Source organism: Hylaeus anthracinus, unplaced genomic scaffold, assembly GCF_026225885.1.
Source record: "Hylaeus anthracinus isolate JK02 unplaced genomic scaffold, UHH_iyHylAnth1.0_haploid 11994, whole genome shotgun sequence".
Classification (NCBI taxonomy): domain Eukaryota; kingdom Metazoa; phylum Arthropoda; class Insecta; order Hymenoptera; family Colletidae; genus Hylaeus; species Hylaeus anthracinus.
In genome coordinates this window covers 3840252-3864934 of record NW_026534341.1, presented here as the reverse complement: position 1 = coordinate 3864934, position 24683 = coordinate 3840252, and the positions used below count along the sequence as shown (strand labels likewise).

Genomic DNA, 24683 nt, shown 5'->3' with positions numbered 1-24683 from the left:
CCTAAAAAATTGAATATTGCATTTTTAGAGACGTTTAAACGAAAGTGCATCATTTTTTGCCATTTTTGTATAACGTTTTTTGCAATAAAATAGATACTTCAAACAATGATATTACTCCGAATGTAGGTTTCTATAGAAGAAAGACATGTCTTTAAAATAAATTTAAATCCCTATTGATTTCAGATGAAAATTATAGCCTCCAGAACGTACACAAAACAGCTACGTTTGGTGGTGACTTCCGATGGATGGCAGCCAATATCTTCCATATTTTCCGAGGAAACGCTTCCAAAAAACGACAATATTTACTCGAATATATGTATAAAATGTTCTCAAAGTTTCGTTAAATTATATACATTCCTTTCTTATTAAAAAAAAATGCATGAAATGAAACGATTGAGAATATTGATGAATATCGATTACTAGACTGATTCGTTCGATTAAAACACAAATGGGAATGAGAATTCTATTTTCGTGTACAATTCGCGTTGGCCATCGTTGCAACGTCACTCGGAGCAAACGAAACGATCGGTGTAACAGACCGACGGAGAGCGCAGGTTCGACAATGATCTCCTTCTACGAGGAAAGCCCGCTGAAGTTTCGCGTACCACGGTAGACATCGTGAAAATCGACGACATTGCGTCGCGAGTTCTCGGAAAGCGCGCACCGATTCGAACCGTCTCCAATCGCGACGTGTTCCGTCCGTTGGTGCGATTCGAAAAAATACAATTTACATGAAAGAACAGAAGAGCCATGAAACCAACGAGCAGTCACGTTTAAAATTTTAAACGAACGAGGCCCGAAGGAAACGTTCGACGCTTTTGACTCTTTAGCGATCGATAAATATGCGTTTAACCGATGTCTATGCAGCTTGATCGAAAAACTTTCGTCCACGGATTCTGACGAGAAAGAGGATAAGGAAGTTATCGGGGCAACGAAGAAGGATTAAAGCGAAAACCAATTTGCAACCCTAAGGGTCCAACGAAGAATCTGTCGAAGCCCTTTGATCCGATCACGTGACTCTGTTTCAGCGTTCCGTTGCCGTCAACGTTCAAACGTCGCGTGCAACTGACTTAACCGTGTTTGTTAACATAGAGCCGAACAGACTCGCACGAGACACGACTGTGCGTGGCAATATCGATCATTAATAACGCGAACACGTACTGTTTTGCATCCGCGGCCGAGACTACGTGGGCGCGTGCAATATTGGATCACCCGCTGGGCTAAGTGACGCGGTAACTTTTCGAAAGTTCAAACAGTGTACAAACTACGAGGTATCCAGGATATATGCGTTACTACCGTGTTGTAAAAGCCATAGAAACTACGGGCCAACTATGTTATGTGGAGTGATAACAATGTAGCCTGAGGCTACCACGCGAGAGGGAATATTCGAAATTGTTGCACGTTTCGGAGATTAAGTTGCTGACGTTATCCGCGTGATTGGAGATTCCCCATTCTGTTTCTCGCGATCGGGCAGTTCTCGATTGGCAAATAAACGTGAAACGGGCCGTGTCGCGCTCGTCTTATTCACACGAAACATGTTCCCTCGAACCATGGCATCTTAGATTGAACGTAACGGCTTCGGAAGCTGGAAGAGGCTGACAAAGATGACGGTTTAGTCGCTGCCGATTATGAAAACTGCAATTGATTGCGCTGTAATCGATAGATTTTCGCTCGACGAAGAACGAATGTCGAGCACGTAACGAACGAGATTCGCGAACGATCAATTCCACTTGTCGTCCGGAAGCACACTGGCAAGCGAAGGGACACCTATCAAACGCTTCCACGATGGACTTTTCAATAGAAACCACGCTTGTGAGTAGTAATTATATATACTTTTCTTTTGTGGTTTTTAGCAAACAAGTTCCAAGCCGGTTACTCGTTAGTAGACAGCTGATATTTATGCAAAATAAAATCTTAGCAAACGTACATACAAAAACTGAACCTAAATGAATATTTTACTCTGCGATTATTATAGGAACTTCGCTTCCAATATTTTTTATATTACTGCGCATTGTGTGCTGTTCGTAGTTTCTTACGCAATTAAATTTTGTCTAAATGCACAAAAATCTGCAGTCTACTTATTAGGTAGGATATTACGATCGGGAAGCGATTAGGTAGAGAAAAATTATTTTGTCCGTCTTCCAGCTCTGTGTTTTTGCGCCAGCTGTCAAAATTTGTATCCAGGTCACTTCTTTCTATCCATTACGTGTACTATTATATACAGCGAATATAAGTAGAATTATTATTAATCTTTATCATAACTCTGCTTTTGAGCCCATAAGAAAATTTTTAATTCAGATTCATTCTACGTGTAAAAGTCGGTATTCGGTGGGGTGGATATTAATCTCACCAAACAATGGAAGAGAATTATTATTTTCGGCCCCGTTGTTGCTCCATCCCCGGAACTTTTATCTGTACCTTCGTATATAAATTTATATTGAATAGAACACGATGGATTTTGTATTAGTTATTTGAAAATTGCATTTAGATAAAAATTTTGTTCGTTTCTAATCAGTATTTGGCAGTTTCCACAAAAAATATTGTCAAGGTAAATTGCAATTTATAATAGTCCCTTCCATTTATTATGAATTAAGATTTCTATGAAAGCAACTAACATGAAGGTTTCCTTAAAAACATCTAATTGTTTATACGATGCCTTCTTGTTTTCAAATTACTAGTCTTCTTTACAGCTGTATCTATCAACACCTAATATTATTCCCCTACTATTATCATCCTTGCAAAAGTTAGAAATCCCACCTGCTGTAGAAGAAATGTCGTTGAAGCCGTTGAAATCTGGGACAAGTAAGTGACAGTTCAATTTACAGTGGAAATATAACGAAAAGCCATTCGCAAAAATTCAAGTACGTGCACGCTTGCGTTTCTATTATCCACCTGTCCGATGCGCAATCAGAAATAAATATATATATATATATATCTTAGAATCGAAAATATATGCAACTTCTATATTATGCTTGAGTTTTTAAAGTAAACACGGACTGGAATAAAAAAGGAACGGTATCTGATGCACGGTAAAAGGTTACCTAGATGGCCAAGTGAGCATCATTGTTAAAATACCATGTTTCCACTCGATAGATTATTTCAGGATCAACAATGCTGTTTGCTGAGTTTTCAACCAGAATAACGCAACAATGTATGTAAAGTAACTTCGATTCGCTATTGATACAACGTACTTGTCAGTAAAAAAAAAATATCGCACTCGAATATTTAATAGCGTTCAATATTTTAGTAAAGTATCAGGTCATGCCATAAGGGCAGACATTTCATAGCAACGGTATAATTACTTTGTCAGAGAGGTGGGAAATATCGTAGAAAGAAAGGGTTATTACTAGACTGCGGATCTTTGTGCATTTATAGAAAATTTGAATGTGCAAGAAACTACGAAACGCAAATAATATGCAAGAATATAAGAAAGATTGAAAGTAGAGTTCGTGTTATGATATTTGCAGAATAAAACAAATTCTTATTTAGGTTCAATTTTAGTAGGCACATTCGCGAAGATTTTATTTTGCATAAAGATCCGCAGTCTAGTTATTACATTTAGTCATAACCTGACCTATAATAATATAATACACGGTTTACCTTCAATGTTTCCGGCGATGAATGAAAACAATCCTTTTTCGTGGCATAATTAGTCATTAGTTATTGAAAATATGTCTCCATCGAAGAAACGCACTTTTGATAACATCTATAGAAACTCTTCAACTACATATCTCTGATATACATACCTCCCAAATGGAGTACAACAAATATTTCAAAGCGTTTAAATTTTTGTCGAACTATCGTTTTATTGACAGTGGAAATGAAAGATAGCTACAGAATTGGATATCCAACACACACAAATATTACGGATTACTTAGTACTATGGTTTTTTGAAGTCAAAGCCAGCACTGATGGATTTAGCTTTTATCATTCAGTTTTTTATTTCATCGTGATTGTATTTTGGCTCGAGCATTTCAAAATTGTGAAAAAATCAGAACACTACCGCTGACTGGTTTCCATGCGAAGAGGAGGTGCACTTTCAAACACCACAAGAGGATAATTCTATTGATTCTGATAGGCAAACTAAAGTATACTCAAAGACGGAGGAACATTCATTGTGTTCCTGAACGAAATAAAAATTGTATAGGCAAAAATTAATCGACACATTTCGTTAAAAATACATACAGGGAATTATAAAACGTTGTTCCGATTAAAATAATAAACAGAAATAATAAGCGGTCCAGACAAGGCGCTAGAACTAGTTCTTCGTATCGGTACAACTTAGTATTACAAATCTCTGTCGATTCGACTTTATCATCTCACTTCATTGGACTTGTATGGATGTGATCTGCTCTCGAAGATCTTGGTGTTACATTTCACACGTCTTGGAACTTCAAAGACTCTCTATGCCGTTCTGAATTTTCTTGATTATAGTTTATGATACTCGCATTTCTACTCGAGCATTCTCATTTATTCAGCCTGTCTAAAATACGTATCCTCGTTATTCTTACTGTTCTCGTACATTCGACCACATTACTCCTGCACACTGTTCCACTGTTCTGACTGAATATTCAACATAGAAGGATTCGTCGTGTCTGACGTGTTATTTACAAGCGTCTTACCTCGATGTCTCCTATTTACTCGCTTCATTTATCCCTCTCCAATCCGTTCTCGCTAGATTTTATGCATTTATAGCGTACGCAACAAATGCGAAAAGCTCATGCTGAAAGCTATTCGTAGATAATTCAACAAGGAATTTGTCCTTGTTATTTATTTTGAACCATTTAAATTTACGCAAATTCAACAAATCTGCATTCCATTGCGTTTCGTCCACAATTTTTCGAACGCACTCTGAGAGAGAAAATATGCATCAAATAATTTGCGAAAAGAATTGCGTACCGATAAAGAAAACAAATAAACAGACAATCATAATTTTTAGAATAAAATTATTGAATTGTGCTAATTTCATTCATAATGCAATCTGTTAATTGAATTATGCAGCGCGATTTATTTTTGGCTGGTGCGTACATTGACACAATTTGCTTTTGACTGTTTGACACAGTTTGACACAATTCGCAAACGTCACAATGGCAGAAAAACGCAATAGCAGAAAAACGTGACGTATAAATCGCACGTTGAAACATTATTGATCGTGCAAAAAGGACCCAATATAGTTTCTGCATTATCAGTGATAATAATGCTAACATTGCATTACGCGAGCGACGACCCACCAATGTTTTACCGCAGCACGAAATTTTCTAATATAAACACGAGTTGTACTTGTTAAGTATTCCTAATGAAAAGTTTCTCACGTGGTCAGACTTACCCGTGAATACCCCCATTAGAGAAAAAACGTTAACCAAAATCCACGGTAAAGATAATCTTTCAATGAACTCCCTAAAATGGAATTGAATTTTTATTTATATATTCATATTTCCATCGGGATTTTATTTACACTATAAATACATTTTTTTGTATACATTGTATACATATATTATAATACATGTATATTAATGCTCTTAACCATTTAAGCCTCGGATATTTTAATCGAGTAGGACACGAAACGGTGGAGGAATAAGCTACTTACGTAAATTAATTTTTAGACTTGTATAATGAAAATAATCTAAACTATAAACTCAATTCTGGTTTACAGGATTTTCTACTTATATTTCACGGAAAAGTTTGGGAAATGCTGGCTGAAAGTATAAAATCACGCATACGTGATAGCACTCGATACGTGTCACCCGATAAAGTCACGTATACCTACAGGTAGCCTACTGTGAATTATCAAATCTGAATCTTTGCGAAATATGAAAGATTAAGAATGCAGTTCCACAATAAATTTCACTGATTTGGTAAATCGAAATATTTTCATTCGAAATTTTATGACAAATTACAGTGGAACATCTCATTGATTGTTTCACACTTGGATTCATATTATAGGGTCTATTTTTCTGCTTGCGTATCGTAGACACAAATGTATATTTCATTTTGTAATTTACAAAGTTTTAGATCCGATTCATTCTCAAACTAATTAAAATTTATAATGAACAGTAGTAGAACTAATTATTCCAACTTGAAAGTCATTACATTATGAACTTTTTCGTCAGAGTTAAAACGAAACGTGCAAAATAAAAGATTCGCTATACGTATATTACTTTAATCCACGTGCATCGACTGACCTTCACGCGTTATCTTTTAAACTGGTGAATGTTTACAAATTGAAAATACAATGCACTCAAACACGGTCAAGTTTTCCGTTTACAAAACACTCGACGTTCTATACGATTTGAGACCACGGGTGGGCAACATTTTATTTGAATAATGAATTACGAACACATCCAACAATTTATTAAGATATAACAATTAATTCGTGAAATTTATTTGATTAAATAGCTAAATATTTATTTATTCATATTATCATTAATATTTACTTCATTTCAAACTATCAGTCGTTCTTCCTAACACAAAATCAATTGAAATGCAAATCCTCTTTCCATCGATTGTTTGCATAATAATGTTAAATAATATTAAATTTTTACACGCAAAATTTCTAACAGATTTTGTTCAGAAAATTCAGAAATACCATTAATGCACGTGTTGTTGTCTGTTTATAGGGCATCGTTAAAGGTAACGTTCTCTTCATGGCCAACAATCCAGTAAACTGGTTTAGCATTTCCTCAAGAGAATGTTCTTTATCAATTTTCATCATTTCCCGTTGCCCTCAAAGAACTTTAATAACAATTTGTTGGAAACCAAGTACAAAAGACTAATCGCATTACTGTTCCAATTCTTCGTCTATATTCTAATTTGATTGCTTCCTCAGCTGCGTGTACATCGCAGGTAAAACTATACCAGCGTCCAAAGAATTAAAGTGACTCTTGGAGAAAAGGAACCCCATCGTAAGGACGTAAAGCTGTTTGACATACACTCAGCCTCTAATTAGATTTGGGGAGAAAAATATCAATTTTTGTTTCCTCGAACTCTGCGCGATCGTAAAGTTGTTGTATCAGGATGGCTAATTAGGTCGTGGACGTGTACCTCGTGTTCAGATAGCAGAGCGGTCGAATTAGTCTAATTTCAGCGATAGTAAATATAAATTGCCTGTTAAATTTTACTCTACAAACGCTCATTTCGTAAAGTAGGGTCACTGTTGAAATTATAGTGTGCGATATTTTACTGGACTTCTCTATGGGTTTGTTTGTCTTGGCAATGATTAGAGAGAGAGAGAGAGAGAGAGAGAGAGAGAGAGAGAGACCTGCTGTTAATTAGCTTTCTTTTTCCATTTTCATATTTGCAATGAAAAACGCTTACGTAAATTCACGCTCTGTACATGCCATGAGATTAAAAACGAACATATTTCGTTTTACTAGAAACAAATTTCTCATAAACTAAATACGTTTCGTATAATCGATATTTAGAAATAAATGTTAGCCAATTTGTTACATATTTAAATAATGTAAAACTAAAACTTTTCAAAGTACTTGATAATGGATTATAATTAGCTTCACAGTCTGTGACATCATTTCACATGATTTGAATATTCGTTCTAAAACCTAAATACGATGAGTACGAAGTAAAATTACTGTACCGAACACGTGCATTCCTCGTGCCATTTTCTGGCGGGAAAACATCACCTGTTCGTCCACCCAAGACTAATGAACCGTGACACGATAACGACCTTTGATTCGGTGCGCCAAGCGGCTTCCGTTTTCGAAACGATAACAAACCTAGTTCAGTTTACTAGTCACGTGTTTTATGAACGGATCGCTGGACCGTTACCGCGTTTCATTACGCTTTAAGTAACGTCATTATATTCCGATGTTTCTGTGACTATAGTATTCCATTCTTGTATTCTTTTTGAAAGAAATTATTCATCAAAGTACCACTTCTTTACTTTAAAGACAAGAGTCTTCAATTAAACTACACAAGTTTTATAATGTCTCTTTATACTGCCTTTTACACCCTAAAAATCTAATAGTAGAAAGTTGACCATTTCACTATTCGTTTCAAAAGAAATTATTAATCAAAGTAGCACCCATTTAATTTAAGGGGAGTAATTTTCAAATTAAATTCCAAAAGTTTTGCAATATCTTTTTCGTGCTACCTTTGTATCCTGCATTACAGTAGTTCAAAGTTGATAGTTTCATTGGTCAATTTGAATAGAGTACCTAATTACATCATTCAGCCTAAACTACGAGTCCAGCTCGTAGTGATCTCATAAGGGAAATTCTGCGGCTCAGAAATTCCGATTTTTGTTTAAATTGTCCATATCCGTTAGGGATCCTAAAAGAATCTCTGAGCTATTTATATTATCGGTCACAATAAAATTCGTTTCTTCAGGGTGAAAACACCTTATATATGTATGTGTTTCCCTATTGAAACTAGAATAGGCGTAACAATATTTGTATGATTCGAATAAAAAGTTACTATTTTTTAATGCTTTTTGAAGATAATTAAGCTTGAATCTTTCGATCTCCTTTCTTGTAACGTTGCTCGTTCAGACAAGACATCGCATATTAAAGTGGCCCTCGAACGATCGTGTTACGTTGCCCAAATGGCATAATCGCATTATCAAGCGCGAAGTGCATATTGTTCCGAGGAAGCATGGCAGTAACAAGGTATTATCAAAACGTCCCTCGTGACCGGGGCATATACTAGACGCATAACGCCGTGAACCAACGCGAAGATTATGTCGCGTTTAACACAACGTCCTTACATTTTTCGTACATTTTCCTCGATACATTCGTCATAGAATTAGTTCTCGATACAAATAAATTAATGCCTTACGATATTAAATATCACATATTCACAATTAATCTCTGCGTAAGACAACCGACAACGATTTACGTTTCGTCACATTTTTTCAAAGTAACTCGGACACGCGATAACAACTACTACGATTTTAGGCATGATTTACAACCGAAATCAGAAACATTGTTCGATACATTTCTCACGTAGACAGTTTTTTCGAAGCTTCGCTGAAGTATTATTTTAAAATAATGAAAATTTGGAAATTTCCACGAAATATCCACGAAAGAGGAACCACCGTGGTTCAGCGAAGGTGTGAGGTTGTTGTGCAGTGCTAACGGAATCGATCCACTGATCCTCAGTAACATTTGCCGATAGTTTGCGCATATCTCTCGCAGCTAGAGCGAATATGTGAACATGTACTTGGAGATGGATGTTCCAGCGAAACAGTAATCAAATTAGGATAAATGAAGTACCTCAACAAGAAGAGTCAAGAAGATAACATTTTTTTTTTTTGTTAAGGATTAAGAAAAAAACACGATGAACGTGTCCTAATGTAGTTTTTGTAGAGCTGATCAAGGGCACTGCAACTGACAACGAACTTTTTAGATTAAAGCCAAGAAAATTACAGTATTAAAATATCGAAAGTGGCGAAAATAGTAAAAACACTAAAAACCACCTCAGAGCGAACGAAAGGAACCGAAACAGAATTCGTAACATTTCGCTCCGTAACTGTTTCAATTTCGCTACTTTCTCCAGCTAGTAGATCTTTTTTTAACCGAAACCGAACATTTATTGTACCACTTCTTTTAAAACAATTCAGCTCCAGAAACGAAACTATAATATATAAAATTGATTCGCTCCTGGAGTGAAACGTTTCCGGAGCGAAATAATTTCACTCCGAACCGGTTCCCTGGTACTTACAGAATAAATGAAATTTTAATATTACGAAGAGCCCTAAGTAGAAGATAATATCGACATGTTCGTAATGGTACTCTATGTTTGCGAAGTCTGGGACTAATTTCCATGGAATACAATTACATTGGATAAAGTGGAATAAAGTTGTGAACAAGGCAGCAGCGAATGCGGCAGGAGGCACATACTCGAGATACGCGACATTCCGTGGAAAATGAATCAATATCGAACAATTAACTATCGACCCTTAATTAAAAGTAGACGAAATTGAATCACTATTGCCGCTCGGATTCGCTTCATCTAGTAAATACATCGGTGTCAAGTGTTGGAAACACCGGAACGGCAATTGCATACTCTTTAAACTCACGTAAAACCTAATTAGTAGTGGAAGTACTTGAATTTATGATTCAAACGTTTCAGTGATTACAGTGATTCAATTATTCGACGAATGGAATTATGATACTAACTGAACGTTACTGAAATACTCGAACAATACCATTTTCAAACAATACGATACAGCCAGAGCCAATTAACAAATTATCTGCGCTTAAATTTGTTTTTTTTTTTTTCATGTTGTAATATGTTCGTTGAAAATGCACATACTTTGACGTTCCATCGCGACCTTTAACGTTGAAACATTAACGTTTCAAGTATATAAAAACCATAGATTAGAACGAAAAAGTCAGAGAATAGTTCGATTACAAAACGTTGCAAGCAAAATGAAAACATACTACGTTCAGTTGAATTACGGGCAGTATTATATTCCGTATTTCATATTTCTCAAAGAAAACGATGTAGAACATCTGAAGTGACATTTAATTCTAAAGAACTCGAAAATCTCTCCGTAAAGTCAAAGTCTCCAACCTTTGGAGTCTATTTCTACAACGAGTCTGATCCAGGTATATCCGAATGAAACATACTTTATTCGGAATCTATAGATGTTCGAGATAAAATTCAAGAAAAACCTCACGTGTCGAATGGTTGTGGAATTTGACGCTGTTCGCGGTAAATTTTATACGATAATCGTCAACGAACTTCTAATAAAAAATAACCAATACGTGGGTTTCATACAGAGTGAATCACATAAATAAAATCACTTGGACATCTCTACCAATTCGAATGATACCACAAATATTTCATATCCAATTTTCCTACGTCTCACTCTATACGTCTTCCACCCTTTACAATGGAAATCTCTCGTTCCAATCGAACGGCAATGTCCATTTAAATGATATTTATATAGATATAAAACGTACAATTTTCATCAACGTATCATGAATTTAAAGAGGAACATTCAAGAGGATCCCCAGCACAGTTTGATTTGTTACTATTTCAATCGCAAGCTTGATTATTAATTCTGTTTACGACCGTTGTTCATAAAGAGAGAAGAACAATAAACGCTTGACATTAATTAAAATCGATCAGACGATGATATGTTTTCATCTAAAACGATTTGTTTACCAAAGAACTAAAACGTAAATATTGTATACTGTAATGGCAACAGTATTATTAAAGCATAATACCTCTTGCAATTGACAAAGTTTCTAAATTTGTTAAGTATTCACGTTTTTGGAGATATTTCATCCCGAAAATTTCAAATGAAGTGTGAAAACTTTATTTATTTGAAAGCCCTTACGAAACGGAGTTGCACATTCGTGAAATGAATCCAATTACGGTTTTATTTCATACAAGGACATGTCGCAGTACAGTATTTCGCGGTCCATTTCTCGTTAATTACAAAGGAGCTTTCATCGAACTTTCCACACAATGAGACTGTATGCTGTATTTGCGAAGTAATAAAAATCTCTCGTTCCCTTCAAATCAATTTTCTGTACCGAGCACCAATTACTGTGCACGGGGGTATTTCAGAATATGGTACGCCGTCTCTTTGAAAGCTTTACGTATTTATTTCAAACGACGCTATTCACACTTCTGTTACTTCTATGCAATCGGAACGCTTCGACATAACTAGAATTTACTTGATATGTTTAAAAATTTTTTTAAAATTCTTACTTGGACGTTACTATTCGCAATATGAATTGATCGCGTGACTAAACAATTGAGGAGTGTGCTACAATAACGAAGCAGCTCTGTTTTTTGTATGGTTTTGAGATTAGAACGTAATGACGGATTTAAAAAATTCCTCTTTCTCGTGGTGCAATTAGGAGACAACTTCGGTCACTAGAAAAACCAACGATGTCGATTCGACGGAAACAGAGCAGAAAGAAAAATAAATTTTGCACCAATTCTACGATTTTTTGGTTGTATTGTTAAATGTTTTAAGAATAAAACAAACATGTGTTTGTAAAAAAATTTTGTTCTCTTCGTTCGAAAAATCAATCAATTTAGATTTGCAGAACAGCTGCAATCTGTTACGTCAACGAGAGAAAAAAACAGTTGTTCAGCCTCTTCGATCAGTTGTAATTAATACATTTTTCATTCATGTTTGTTCGGAATAAAAATGAAGTGCGAAGTGGAAGATCTCAATGCTTTCAATAAATACTTTGGTAACCTTTGCGTGCCAATTAAATATGCAATTTATGACTTGGTGGGATTTTTTAATAACGTAATAACGCAATATAAAGCAGTTAAAAACATGTACAACGCGTTTAAGCTTTTACTAAAGATAAACTGCTAGAACTTTGTTATCAGGAAATTAAATTTTACGAAGCAAACTACGTATGAATAAATCATGCCTTCGACGCATTCTACCTCCCGTGTTAACTCGTTGCCTCTTTTTTGTGCTTATTATCGATAATTTCAGTTGACAAGACCAATCAATGTTTACGCAAATTTATATTTCTACAGATACAGAGTAAGCATTGAAACTTGAATGAAAGTATGCCTCATCTTCTGAACGGTGTAACGTGTATATTTTTGTTGACATTTCATATATTTTTGCATTTTTACTTATTCTCGTATACATATATGTATATACGCAACAGATAAATGAATAAACATCCACAGTGTAGGGATGACATTAGATGAAGATTTTTAATAGATATTACGGTAATACATGCAGCCTATTTTAATGTGACATCTGATAAAAATACCTGTTCAAGTACATCGTACCCTTATTCGTTAAGTATGTTGGGTAATTATTAATAGAAATTGTAATAATAAAATAGAAGTTATTTTGGCCTTGTTTCAGATGGACCTCGCCGTGAACGCTTCATCGAATATTTCCACGGAAAACAATTTTGGTACGAATTTCATTATTTGCGACTACAGTTATTGTTAAATCATTAATGATTGGTTTCTACGTGTATCTCTTGTCTGTGGATGATTGCAATTCAAGCTGTCCTTTGTTAACAAAAGCATAAATTTGAACAAAAACGAACATCATGGCTGGCAATAACAGAACTAACACCTATACAAAAGTGTGTCTTCTACTTTTTCTCAATAAAATTAGTATCGTAGCAATTTTCGTAAATTATTGTGGAACAAATTCGTTTTTTAAATAAATGTGTTCCTTTTCTCTTTAAAAACAAATCGGGTGTGAAGGGATTGATGTCGATGTTTTATTGATTTTGGATTTTGGATTTTTCAGAGAACAAGCACGAAGTCTCGCCTTTACCTCTCGTCATTCTCAGCATACTGTACGGAAGTATATCTATTTTTGCGGTAGTAGGGAACTCCCTTGTCATATGGATAATCGGGACGTCCAAGCGAATGCAGAATGTAACAAACATATTTATAGGAAACCTAGCATTAGCGGACATCGTCATTGGTTTATTCTCGATTCCTTTTCGGGTAAGATGTTCATTTGCACGTATATTTATATCAGACCCTCACAGAAATTAAAAAAGTTTAGGGACCCTCTATACATTACTACCACATAATTACTGCAAATAGATTATTCAGCCAATTAATTGTTACATCTACTGAATAAGCATTATTAAATTAATCTATCTATCAAGGCTTATAAGAAACGTAGTAACATTAGCCTTTGTTTATTTTACAATAGAAAAGTGGCCGATTGACGACACAAAAGTATTAGCACTTTCTCGTATACAATGCCGAAGAAATGCAACGTTGGAGATCCGTGTTAAGTAAACGAATGTTTTCGATTGTTTCAAAAATGTGATTCTAACGAATTTAAATTTGAAACTACATGATCTATTCGTTTGTAAAAAGCAACGTACGCCTAATTGAATTCGCTACGGGATATATTACCATATAATTGACTCATTAATCATCCATTAAGAAAAGTAAAGAGTTATCGAACGTCACGTAAATACAGCTTAATAGAATCGATTATCTTGGTTTATTAATTACTAACTCGGCTTGTAATTTAAAATTGAAAATATGAGAATCGTGAAAATAGCTGTAACTCGTCAAGTTCGAATAAGACATATGCTTTTCATCGCTCTTGTATCCTCAATCGACCGATAAGATGGGCCTCCCATGTAGTCATTGTTGACATTTCATTAGAATCGAGACGAAATCAATTGATTTCTTAAGATTACTCAGAGCTACCGTTTTCCTCTCTTTTCTTATTATATTCAATAATTTATCAAGCACTCTTCGTTTACTTTGATAAGTACTACATGCTTGTAAAATAGACAATTATTTATTTGTGTACTTAGGTCAGTGTTTTTCAAACTCGGTAGTTGCCTTACAATCTAAAAAGAAAGTGGGGTATTTTTAATGTAGAGAAATGTGTAACGCATTTAGCGTTAAAATTTAAACACGATAGAAACATATTTTCCTATTTCTTTTTTATTATTTTAAATATTTTACTTATCACATTTAATGACTATGCCCAATATCTAATTTTACTTCAAAAACACGATGGAAAAATGTTTCGTGTCACATTATTCAACTCTCTTTTTTTTTTTTGAGAGGGGGACACCTCCCAAAGAGTTTGGAAACCATGGATATATATGTATAGTTATTATAAACGTGACCGCTATTCATTACAGTGGTAGTACCGCTTTGTTACAAAATACGTTTTGTACACAATCGTTGATCGACTTTGTGAATTTCCAAAATCGTGGAAAAAATGAAAGTTTAAACACTAACCATTGTTAATTTTCAAGTTTCAAGGGGCTCTACTGCAAAGATGGGACCTGCCCTATTTTATGTGCCCTTTCAGCCCGTTTGTCCAAATTCTCTCTGTGAACGTTTCGATTTTCACACTGACGGCAATCGCACTTGACCGACACAGAGCGATTTTGAAACCTCTCAGGTATGTTGATTTGCATATCCTCTTACTAATCGTTAACTTAATATGACCTGATTATTAGCCGTTAAAGACTATTATTTAATTTTTTTTTTTTTTTAAATTTACTATCGTCTGATCGATATTAACATTAATTTCACTGACGTTCCGGTCAACGCGGTAAATTTGTTATCGAACTCTGTAATCATCGTTTTGTCATTCATTCGAACGCATTACTATTTTGAACAGCGTGAAACCGACCAAACGAACTGCTAAACTAGTCGTCGCTACAATTTGGATAATTTCGGGAATTTTGGCGACACCAGTGGCAATTGCACATCGTGTTATGGAACCGAAAAACAAAAACCGTAAGATCAAACATTAAATAAATCCCATAAATTGGTGTACCATATGCATCAGTTATTTATTTCACCAATTCATCTATCTAGTCTTGTCTAAAGAATGTAAACTTTGTCTGTCGTTGTGTATTTACTACAAAAAAAAAAAAAAACATTATCGTATGCTTCAAGTATACGTATAAGTATATAAGAGCGCGTAGCTCTGATTGGACGGGGTTTTCTCTTAATATCTCCTTAACGAAGCGCCATCCGACATTTTTGCAAAGGAAATTGTTGTTCAGAATCGTCTCAGCTACCCCCCCATTTCCGGCTCCTCCCCGACTTTTGGGACACCCTGTATATTTGTAGGCACGTATTTTTACGCGCTCATGAGATTGGAGTAAGTGCTTGAACTGACATGAAAACTATACATTTTTCGAGTAATCCAAGTTCTTCTATTACTTTCCATTCATTGTCATTTTAATTATCTTCTCGCGGCATATTAACCACAATTGTAGTAATAAGATAGCTATAGCGAGCTGCTTGTGACAGTGCTACGCAATTGTGCCTCATTGCTTGTCTACGAAGTATCGGCACTAGCAAAACAAATGAATGTCGCTGTTTTGCTTACGTGTAATTATCATCAACATTTCCATATTAACGTCATACTCGGTTTAGTCGCGCTTAATCTTCCTCGGAATTAAACCTGAAGCGTATTTAACGAATCTGTTTCCCAAACTTCTAGCGGATCCACGCAACCCTGATGATTTCAAGTCGATCTGCATGTACGTGAATCTTTCACAGAACGCGATGTTAATTTACGGAGCGGTGTTGGCATTTTTGCAATATCTAATGCCCCTTTCAATCATTTCTTGCGTCTATGCAAGAGTGGCATTGAAACTGTGGGGCAGCACAGCACCCGGAAACGCAGAAGATTCTCGGGATGCGAATATGATAAAGAATAAGATAAAGGTACGATAAGTTCACACTTCTGCATTAGAATTGATTTTGAATGAGAAAAGTCGAAGTGAATGTAAATAAGTAAGCTTGTAGGATAAGTGTCTTTTCTTCATTCTCTATTTCTCTGGCATTCCCATTAGGAATGTCAGTAATTGTACTGTAGTTACAATTAAACATAATCTATTTCTCCATTAATGAACTATTATTGAATCTAATTGTTTGTTCCTGTTTCAGGTCATCAAAATGCTAATTACTGTCGTGGTCCTTTTTGGGCTTTGTTGGCTGCCTTTCCATATTTATTTCGTATTTCAATTTCTGTATCCAGAAATAAACCAGTAAGTAATTTATGAATCAACTTTCACACGTAAATTAAGTGTTTAATAATAAACCAAAGTCTCTTCCCTCACCCTTTCAACGGTTCTCCCAATGACGTAAAAATACTCCAATTTCCGATTTTTCAATGGCCCCTTTGAAACTTCTATTCGAACAACATGCGAGTAATTCATTAAAAAGCGATGTAGAATATAAAGATTTTCGAAATCTTCAAAATATTAGAAAAATCGAAGATACCATTTTAGTGAATACATACACCTTAGACTAACATATTGAACAACTTATACATTATGCAAACTATTTAAAAGGAGAAATCGTGTACAACCATTTTTGCAGGTACGAACACATCCATTATATATTTTTTTGCATCGACTGGTTAGCCATGTCGAACAGTTGCGTAAATCCAGTTATCTACGGCATATATACAGTACGTATAAATAATAATGAAATCAATTTACTATTATCAGAATTTCATTTACACAGATGATTTTCACTAAATGATTTTCAGGACAATTTCAGAAGGGAATTCCGTCAAAGAAGTCCCTTCAAATGGCGTAAATCGACAACCAATCCACCGATAGATACTACAGAAATGAATAAAACGCAATGTTCGCGAACCTCCATTAGGTATGTCCTTCAGTACCTATCGTCTCAGTAAAATTAACTGACCGCTGAAAATCATCGATGAACAATTCTCTCTCTTCTCTCTCACGTAAACTCGAATAAGAATACTACTAACTATTCCGAGATAACGAAAAATTTCGGCGAGACGACAAAAATTCGTGAAACTCAAACACAAATAATTCATGAAACAAATGAAAAATGATAAAGTACGATATAAAAGGGATTCAATTGCAATTATAAACGATACATTTTTTTTTTTTTAATGAACCATATCATAACTGCCCTTTAATATTTTACAGATTCGAATGGAAACGCCCGAATTCCGGCAATTATCCGACAGTGACATCTTTTCAAAAAGGTGTACCGATTAAAGGATCGAATAATTCGTTCATCGACGACCATGAAGCATGTACACGAAGCAACAGAATCGGCCATTACGCGGATAACATTGAAGAAAATCATTGCACGTCGTCATCTAACAAAAGTGAAGAATTATACGTTTTTGTACCGGAACCGGAGCAAAATCCTCACGGGATAAAGTATAGCTTGTAATGCCAAAGATTCGATGAATCATATAATTAATTTATATAGCGCTGGTGACAAACGAGATTGAATTTTCATCCAAGTGTAAATACCGTGACATTGCATATATCGTAAGTACACAAATAAATGTATATGTGTGTATAAATGCAGTAGCGCAGAGGTGTTCAAATTAAGGGGTTTATGTATTCTTTTTCGTCTGGGTTAAAAAACAGACTCCTTTTGTTAATATTTAAATTGCTTGAGATCTTTAAAATATTTCTACCAAATTATATAGAAAAAATTCGGTTTCTTAGGAGTTTAACTCGCGCACTTTTGCTGTAATGGACCGATTGGGTGCTGACTACCTCTCGCGTATTTTTGTTACTTACTCTGATCGTTGCTCATACTCATCAGTGATAAAAATAACTAAATTTCTCATATCAACTTATGGAGTTACGCCATCTTGGCGGCGTCAAATTGAAATAAATTTTAAATATTTAAAGAATATTGGACGCGAGACTGTAAGAAATCTATAAGAAGTATGGTATTTAAAAGAAACCAAGCTGTTTACATCAGTCATGTTTTTATTATTGTTTGAACAGTAAATGTAAACAGAAATTGTACATCGTGATAGGCAATATGGTTGATTCGATTTGTGTTGGTCGCAAAGGTGGCTTAACTTCTTAAAGTCAATCATACTATATCTGTACATACATATATAAAGTTCATCCTAAACATCGATTGTTTAATTTTCTATTAATCTATTTAATAAGCTTATATATATGTTCCTCTTTATATTTAATACTAGTATTACCAAAAATCTAATGATAGATCGCGGATAATAGAACTCGTAGAAATAATTACGTAATCGCAGGAAAGATAAAATGAACACAATACGAAAATTCAGTATAAAAATAATTGAAAAAGTCGTATTGTTTTAAAGTTGTATTAAAATTCAGTTTTCTTTCTTGCTTCTACATTCATTGAGAACATAGTCACTCGAGTGAATGAAGAAATTCCTAAAGATGCGTAAGGCTGTGATATTTTTATTAAAATAATATTGTTCAAACTGCATAAAAATGTTGTACACGTTAAGCATTATAAATTTAGTTTCTTCTGAAAAGACTCTATTTTAGCATTGATGTCAAAGAGACAATAGTTTCTCAAAGATGTTCAAATATAATAATGTTAAAAATGTCTAAATGTGATTTCATAAATCTCAAACAAGATACCATAAAAGTTATCATGGGTATAATCCACCTTATATAAATACATAGTAAAATATGAAACATGACAAAATTAAAATGAATAATTTAAATAATGAATAATCCAATAGTTTTAAAAGTAAAATTAGAATGAGAACTAGATTGCTTATCCATTTATCTTGGAAACAGTTCAAAATCAAATTTTGCTAAAGTCTTAAACAAACTCTGATTGCAAAAACAAAAGTTAATGCCTGAATTGCTTTTCATGTTAATGTTAGCAGCTAGAAGAAACATTAAAAGATATTATTGATATATGTAAAATATTCTTCAAACTGCTTAACAATACAGTAAATAAAATTATACAATAGTAAAGCTATCATTGTAATTACAGAAAAGACAATTCTGTACAAAATGAAGAAAATACATGACAAACTTAAAAATGTATTTGAATAATGATTAAGAAATATGTAATATGTATTTTCAAATGTATTACTATCACCTGTATCTGTACACTTATATAAAATTAGAATGAACAGGGTAATGTGGATACTAATGTATCAACTTATTTTATTAAATAACCATAAATTAAAATAATAATTTAAAACAAATATTGATGTTACTATAATTAATAATGTTAATGCAATGAATAAATGTTCCTAGTCAAGTCAATTTCTGTTGAAATATAGTATTATATTAAGATATTGTAACATTAAAAACATTATTTCCTGTTAAACGAATTATTGATATTTTATTTTCGTAAATTTTATATGTATATATTCAAAATCTCATAATATTTTATGAAAATGAAACTGCACTATGTACAGTGTAGAAAAAAAGAGCAATGAATGTACAAAATTATGAAATGCTTCAAAAGTATGATATACATCTAATTTAATTAAATCGTTATTTTTTAATTCCCCAAAATTTGAATCTACAAGCTCTCCCACATAATCAACATTAAGGTGGAGGACTGTATTATTGCTGAATTTAATTATTTCTTAAGTTGTGTGTTTTACTATTTTCTTAATATCGCTTAAACTTGATCAACAAACTTCATCAAGAACAGTTATTCTCAATAAATAAAATTTTCATTAAGTTATTTATTTGAATCTTTTACTCTCTATCTATTGATAAATGAAAAAATAATTAATGACTTATTATGTTCATTATAGCGAAACTTCACTAATAGAACACATTTATACACTAAGATTTACAAATATTTTTTCGTGTTATAGTTTGTATGAGTAGAAACCAAACTATAATTGAGATACAAAATATACTTTATTATACTTATGTATTAAGGTACAGAACTCATTTATACAATTGTTATAATTTTCTAAATATAGGAAGCAGAATCATACTATCACTATAAGGTGTAAAATATCACATAATGTAAGATAATATGAAAAATAAAGCTGTTTTATCCACATTATTGACTTCATTTAGTTTATCAAAACAATTACTTTAATCAAAATTCATATTATTACGTCGTTCAATATCTTTGATTTCTAACATATCAGTCTTAAGATGCAATTTCATTATCTCTCTCCAAATATCCATTCTGTGTTGCTCATTATCAATTCCAAGTCTCAGTAAAATATTTTCATTTATTCTTAACAATACTCTTCCTGTGATATCATGCTTAAATAAACATATATATCATTGATCATACATTTGTATTAAACATATGCGTTCTTCTTCACAAAATACTTACATATAAAAATTTTTCATGATACAATTGGTAATAATCACTACAGTGCCTCCTTAACCATTTTTGTACATCTAACACATTCCACAGATAAACTGGTCGTGGTCGAGTAGTTTTATTCTACAATAGTTGGCATGTTTGCAAATAATAAGAAACAAATTTTTATTAGGAAAAGCAGAAGTGCTTTGAAATAAGTAAAGACAAATGGAATACATTAATTTCCAATGATAGTATTTGCAAAAGTTAGGAAGAATCTAATGTCACAAGAAAATTAACATACCTTTAACTTATTAGTAGAGTTAACTACTTCTTCCACCATTTTATTTAAAACACAAAATATAAAGTTATAACAATCAGAACTTGATTGTAAGAAATATAAACATTATTGAAAAAAATAAAGCCAGAAGGGACAATTTTAAGATATTGTCAGTAAGTACAGTGTGATGTCATTTTCTTCCAAAGACGTACTTCTAAGAAATGATATAAGATATAGACACCGTTTGGAATTATGCCACTGTATTATACCAGAACGTAAAATTAAAAAACATTTAAATGAATCTTAGAAAATTACAATTATTGTTATTCTTTTCTGTATGATCATCATGTAACTACACCATTTTATTACTATGCAGTGCATCCACCATAAATTAGAATACCATGTTACTAGCATCTAGAGAGTATGTAAATTTTACTAACTATTAGCAAATTGCAAGTAAAAAACATAAATAACCCAACAACCCTTATGTAGTAAAGGAAAATCACAAACTACAGCATCAAAAAAGACAACCAACCTTATAGAGTCTGGATGAAATCAGATTTGAACGATACTAGCGATAAGAATTCAGACGAAGTATGAACAAAATTACAGTAAAACATGGTAAAAATACACATAAATATGTAACACATTTGTTTAAACAAAGTACAAAATTATCAAACTTTGAGTTTCGTTTGAATTGAACGGCAACCATCATGGCGTCGATGCTGTAACTGGCGCTCGATTTCAACCAAGAACCTGTAAAAGAAAAAAATGGGAAATTTAAAACATATTTGTTGAAATAAATACATCTTCGTCGTAGTTGAATAACAATCGAGCTTGAAATAACCCATAACGAACTTTCTTACGGTATCAAAGTTACAAGAATACTTCTGAATACTTTTAGCCAGTTGAAACTGTAACTACGAAAGTCATATGCGAATAGTTTTAAATTGAAAGACATAATTGTTAGTAATATTTTACCAGTGACTATCTAAATAAACTATATGACTTGAAATATTTCAGAAATATATCTGTACATGTGTTAATACAATTTGAAATTGAATACTAACATCGTGCATAAACGGAAGTAAACTGATTTGATTCACCAACTTTGATGTACTGCCATTAAACGTATCCGATCCTTCTTCTGTAACTAACGAGACAAAATGGTATCTCTCTTATTTGTTGTTTAAAATTGCTTTACTTTATTGTATTATGCATAGTGCAGTTTTATAATAGATGGTTCTATTTGTAAAATAATTCGAAATCTTTATATTAAATTATGTTTCACGATAATTGTGACATTCGTGAAGTACAAAAATATCAAATGATTATGAGCCATGTGGTTGCCGCCGTGTATACATATAATATTTCTTTATTAATATGAATTTATAAATTGTGTAAAGATAACGTGTAAAGTGTACAGGGTTATAATATTGTACTATGTGCTGTTCGTATTTTTAACAAAATATTAAATGTTGAATTACTTATCTTAACCTCCACATGCAATGTCACTAAAAATTTGTAACAGACAAAGTAATAAATAGTGAATAACTTTCGCGAAGAAATTTTGTAAACATTGCGGGGATGTTCAAGAATAGAAGTATTTTTAATACTTGCACTGTTTCCAATAAATATTCAATAATGTATATTGTTTCACACATACACTCACACACAAACACTAATTTAATTTTTTCATTTTTCAGACCTGCAAACGCAGAAACGGTGGACGTGCCAAGCATGGCCGTGGCCATGTAAATCCTGTTCGTTGTACAAATTGTGCGCGTTGTGTACCGAAAGATAAAGCGATTAAGAAATTTGTTATTCGCAACATTGTGGAAGCAGCTGCTGTTAGAGACATAACAGAGGCAAGCTTTTATTCTGCCTATCAGCTTCCCAAATTATATGCGAAGTTGCATTATTGCGTTTCTTGCGCTATTCACTCTAAAGTGGTACGCAATAGATCTAAAGCAAATCGTCGCATTAGAACTCCACCAGTCCGCAATTTCCCAAGGGTAATTATTAAAAATTTCATAAATGTAGAAGTTACATTATTTTAACTATTTTATTCAATAGTTAAATATAATGCATTTCATTCTTTTCAATAGTTAATTTTTAATAAACTAATTCAATGTTTGTTTGTTTAGGATTTGCGTCAAGGACAGCAAAACAGAAAATAATTGTGCTATGTAAATTTTAAGTAAAAATAAAAAAATTAAAATCGACTTGGATTCTTTTTTATTTATATCGTATACTCTACATGTTACAAGATAAATTATTTTATTACTTTCCTATATCTAAAAAAAGTCATTTCATCGTTTTTATTATATGATTCAAAATTAACGCGACGGCAATGAACATTCGTAAAAATTACAAAGCATAATTTTATTACATATGTATACTTATTTATGATTTACACGGCAAAACAATACATTTCAAGTGCAGACATAATAAAAGCCATAGCACGTAGCTAGTATTCAATCGAATTCAAACGTGATGGAAATTGTATCTAGTTTTTGCCAATATGATGCATAAAATTCATAAAAATATTTTGCATATAATTGTAGCAAGAATCTTGCTATTAATTGTTGCATTTCATGTAAAATTAATATACAATTAACAATAATTGCAAGATAGACGAAGGAAGGAGTCATTTATTAGCTTCCTCCATTGCTTTTTTGAGCGTCTTTTCGAATATTTTTTTAGAGTCACAAAATCCTTGCTTTGTTTTACCAAATGAATTTGGCCCTGCCGATGTTGGTGTTTCTCGACCAATATTTCGCATCCTCATTCTAGCTTCTGCTGGCATTTCTTCGGGTTCATCTTCTTCGTCTGTATTGAATACTGATGCTACCGTTGGCCTTTGTACAGGTGCTGGTTTTACAGTAGGTTTCTAAAAACAATATTTCAATTGTTTTAGAAGGATATACGCACGAGAAAATTTATTTGTACATTATGTATTTACCGATGTTGAACCCAACTTTATTTGAATGCCCTTCTTTTGTTCCGCTCCACTTTTTTTCCCAAATGCAAATGCCAGCTTTTGCTTCTTTGCATCAGTCTGATTGTAGCTGGAAGTCTCACAACGGTCGTCCGATCTAATTGGAGAACGATCTCTTCCTCTGTCATCCCCCCTGGAGTCCTCTGCTCTGTAGACACTTGACCCTGACAACGTCAAACACTGGCAAAGTTCAGATCAAGTTAAACAACATTGTTTCTTTAACCGGAAATATATAAGCGGCATGCTTAGTACAAGATCCTTGTAATTCTAGCCATCTGAATTAAATTCAAAATAAATGGAGCAGACGAATGAACGAAAGTAAACTTGTATGATATACGTGTTCTAAAATTATTTAGAATAATACAGCATACAATGCATATTTACTTGATAATTTTATTAGATAAGACTAATATTCGTTCCGTTTTTACTAATATGATGCATCCTTTGGCACATGGTTGTAGGATGTGTGCACCCAAAAATGGTACATGAAAAGTAAGAAACGAGATTTAGGTAATGAAATACACTACGAAAACAGTTTTCTCTTACAATTGTCTTGCGTTGCTTGTGACTCTATAAATTATGTATTCAAAATTCGCCTTTTCCACGTTAAAGACTGTAGGTACGAAATCAATAGTGAAAACAAATCGTGAATAGAATACGGTACAGCTTTAACACAGTAGAAAGTAAATGTTATTTCACTTAATACAAGTGATACGATAATAAATAAAATGAATAAAACCTTTTCTATATTCGTCCCCTGGATTCCTCTTCGACATTTTTCTGATTTTCTTTGGACGCAATGCGAAATCGACCGACCTGAAGCAATTTAACGTTAGTAACTGCGGTTTACTTCACTCTGGTGATCCTATCCCACGTCAAATAGGGAAATTTGGAGAGGTAAGTATA

At 33.4% G+C, this 24683-nt stretch overlaps 4 protein-coding genes across 6 annotated transcripts; 2 read left to right on the top strand and 2 right to left on the bottom strand.

Annotated features, from left to right (window-relative positions):
* Positions 1 to 654: 654 nt before the first annotated feature.
* LOC128889083 (RYamide receptor-like) lies at positions 655 to 18516 on the top strand. Of its 3 annotated transcripts, XR_008460366.1 has the most exons (11): positions 655 to 1812; positions 12818 to 12869; positions 13217 to 13419; positions 14709 to 14857; positions 15080 to 15198; positions 15914 to 16140; positions 16363 to 16463; positions 16798 to 16888; positions 16970 to 17088; positions 17385 to 17738; positions 17922 to 18516. XR_008460366.1 is itself a non-coding variant. In XM_054146404.1 (10 exons), the coding sequence occupies exons 1-10, from the start codon at positions 1786 to 1788 to the stop codon at positions 17635 to 17637; spliced, it is 1341 nt and encodes a 446-aa protein (XP_054002379.1). In that variant the 5' UTR covers positions 655 to 1785; the 3' UTR covers positions 17638 to 18516. The 3 variants fall into 3 exon arrangements, 2 of the variants coding, with proteins under 2 accessions (XP_054002379.1, XP_054002380.1); XM_054146404.1 differs by having other exon boundaries at positions 17385 to 18516; XM_054146405.1 differs by lacking the exon at positions 12818 to 12869 and having other exon boundaries at positions 17385 to 18516.
* A 1558-nt stretch (positions 18517 to 20074) lies between these two features.
* On the bottom strand, positions 20075 to 21162 carry LOC128889082 (protein aveugle). Its single transcript, XM_054146403.1, has 3 exons — positions 20801 to 21162; positions 20527 to 20640; positions 20075 to 20453 (listed from the first exon to the last, which is right to left on the bottom strand). Exons 1-3 carry the CDS (start codon positions 20837 to 20839, stop codon positions 20277 to 20279), a joined length of 330 nt encoding a protein of 109 aa, XP_054002378.1. The 5' UTR covers positions 20840 to 21162; the 3' UTR covers positions 20075 to 20276.
* A 647-nt stretch (positions 21163 to 21809) lies between these two features.
* LOC128889081 (40S ribosomal protein S26) lies at positions 21810 to 23001 on the top strand. Its single transcript, XM_054146402.1, has 3 exons — positions 21810 to 21945; positions 22483 to 22791; positions 22924 to 23001. Exons 1-3 carry the CDS (start codon positions 21943 to 21945, stop codon positions 22954 to 22956), a joined length of 345 nt encoding a protein of 114 aa, XP_054002377.1. The 5' UTR covers positions 21810 to 21942; the 3' UTR covers positions 22957 to 23001.
* LOC128889080 (PEST proteolytic signal-containing nuclear protein-like) lies at positions 22998 to 24643 on the bottom strand. The gene is made up of 3 exons (XM_054146401.1): positions 24517 to 24643; positions 23742 to 23941; positions 22998 to 23669 (listed from the first exon to the last, which is right to left on the bottom strand). The coding sequence occupies exons 1-3, from the start codon at positions 24551 to 24553 to the stop codon at positions 23427 to 23429; spliced, it is 480 nt and encodes a 159-aa protein (XP_054002376.1). The 5' UTR covers positions 24554 to 24643; the 3' UTR covers positions 22998 to 23426.
* Between the last annotated feature and the right edge of the window lie 40 nt (positions 24644 to 24683).

Bases quoted from the DNA above. Each gene is read 5' to 3' on its own strand.
- LOC128889083 (XM_054146404.1), top strand. From the start codon at position 1,786: ATGGACTTTTCAATAGAAACCACGCTT. The intron at 14,858-15,079 runs GTATGTTGATTT...TATTTTGAACAG, and splicing joins GCGATTTTGAAACCTCTCAG to CGTGAAACCGACCAAACGAA. The intron at 15,199-15,913 runs GTAAGATCAAAC...CCAAACTTCTAG, and splicing joins GGAACCGAAAAACAAAAACC to CGGATCCACGCAACCCTGAT.
- LOC128889082 (XM_054146403.1), bottom strand. From the start codon at position 20,839: ATGGTGGAAGAAGTAGTTAACTCTACTAATAAGTTAAAG. The intron at 20,641-20,800 runs GTATGTTAATTT...CAACTATTGTAG, and splicing joins ACTCTACTAATAAGTTAAAG to AATAAAACTACTCGACCACG. The intron at 20,454-20,526 runs GTAAGTATTTTG...TGTTTATTTAAG, and splicing joins ATCATGAAAAATTTTTATAT to CATGATATCACAGGAAGAGT.
- LOC128889081 (XM_054146402.1), top strand. The intron at 22,792-22,923 runs GTAATTATTAAA...TTGTTTGTTTAG, and splicing joins CAGTCCGCAATTTCCCAAGG to GATTTGCGTCAAGGACAGCA.
- LOC128889080 (XM_054146401.1), bottom strand. From the start codon at position 24,553: ATGTCGAAGAGGAATCCAGGGGACGAATATAGAAAAG. The intron at 23,942-24,516 runs GTTTTATTCATT...TGACGTTGTCAG, and splicing joins AGGGGACGAATATAGAAAAG to GGTCAAGTGTCTACAGAGCA. The intron at 23,670-23,741 runs GTAAATACATAA...TATTGTTTTTAG, and splicing joins TAAAGTTGGGTTCAACATCG to AAACCTACTGTAAAACCAGC.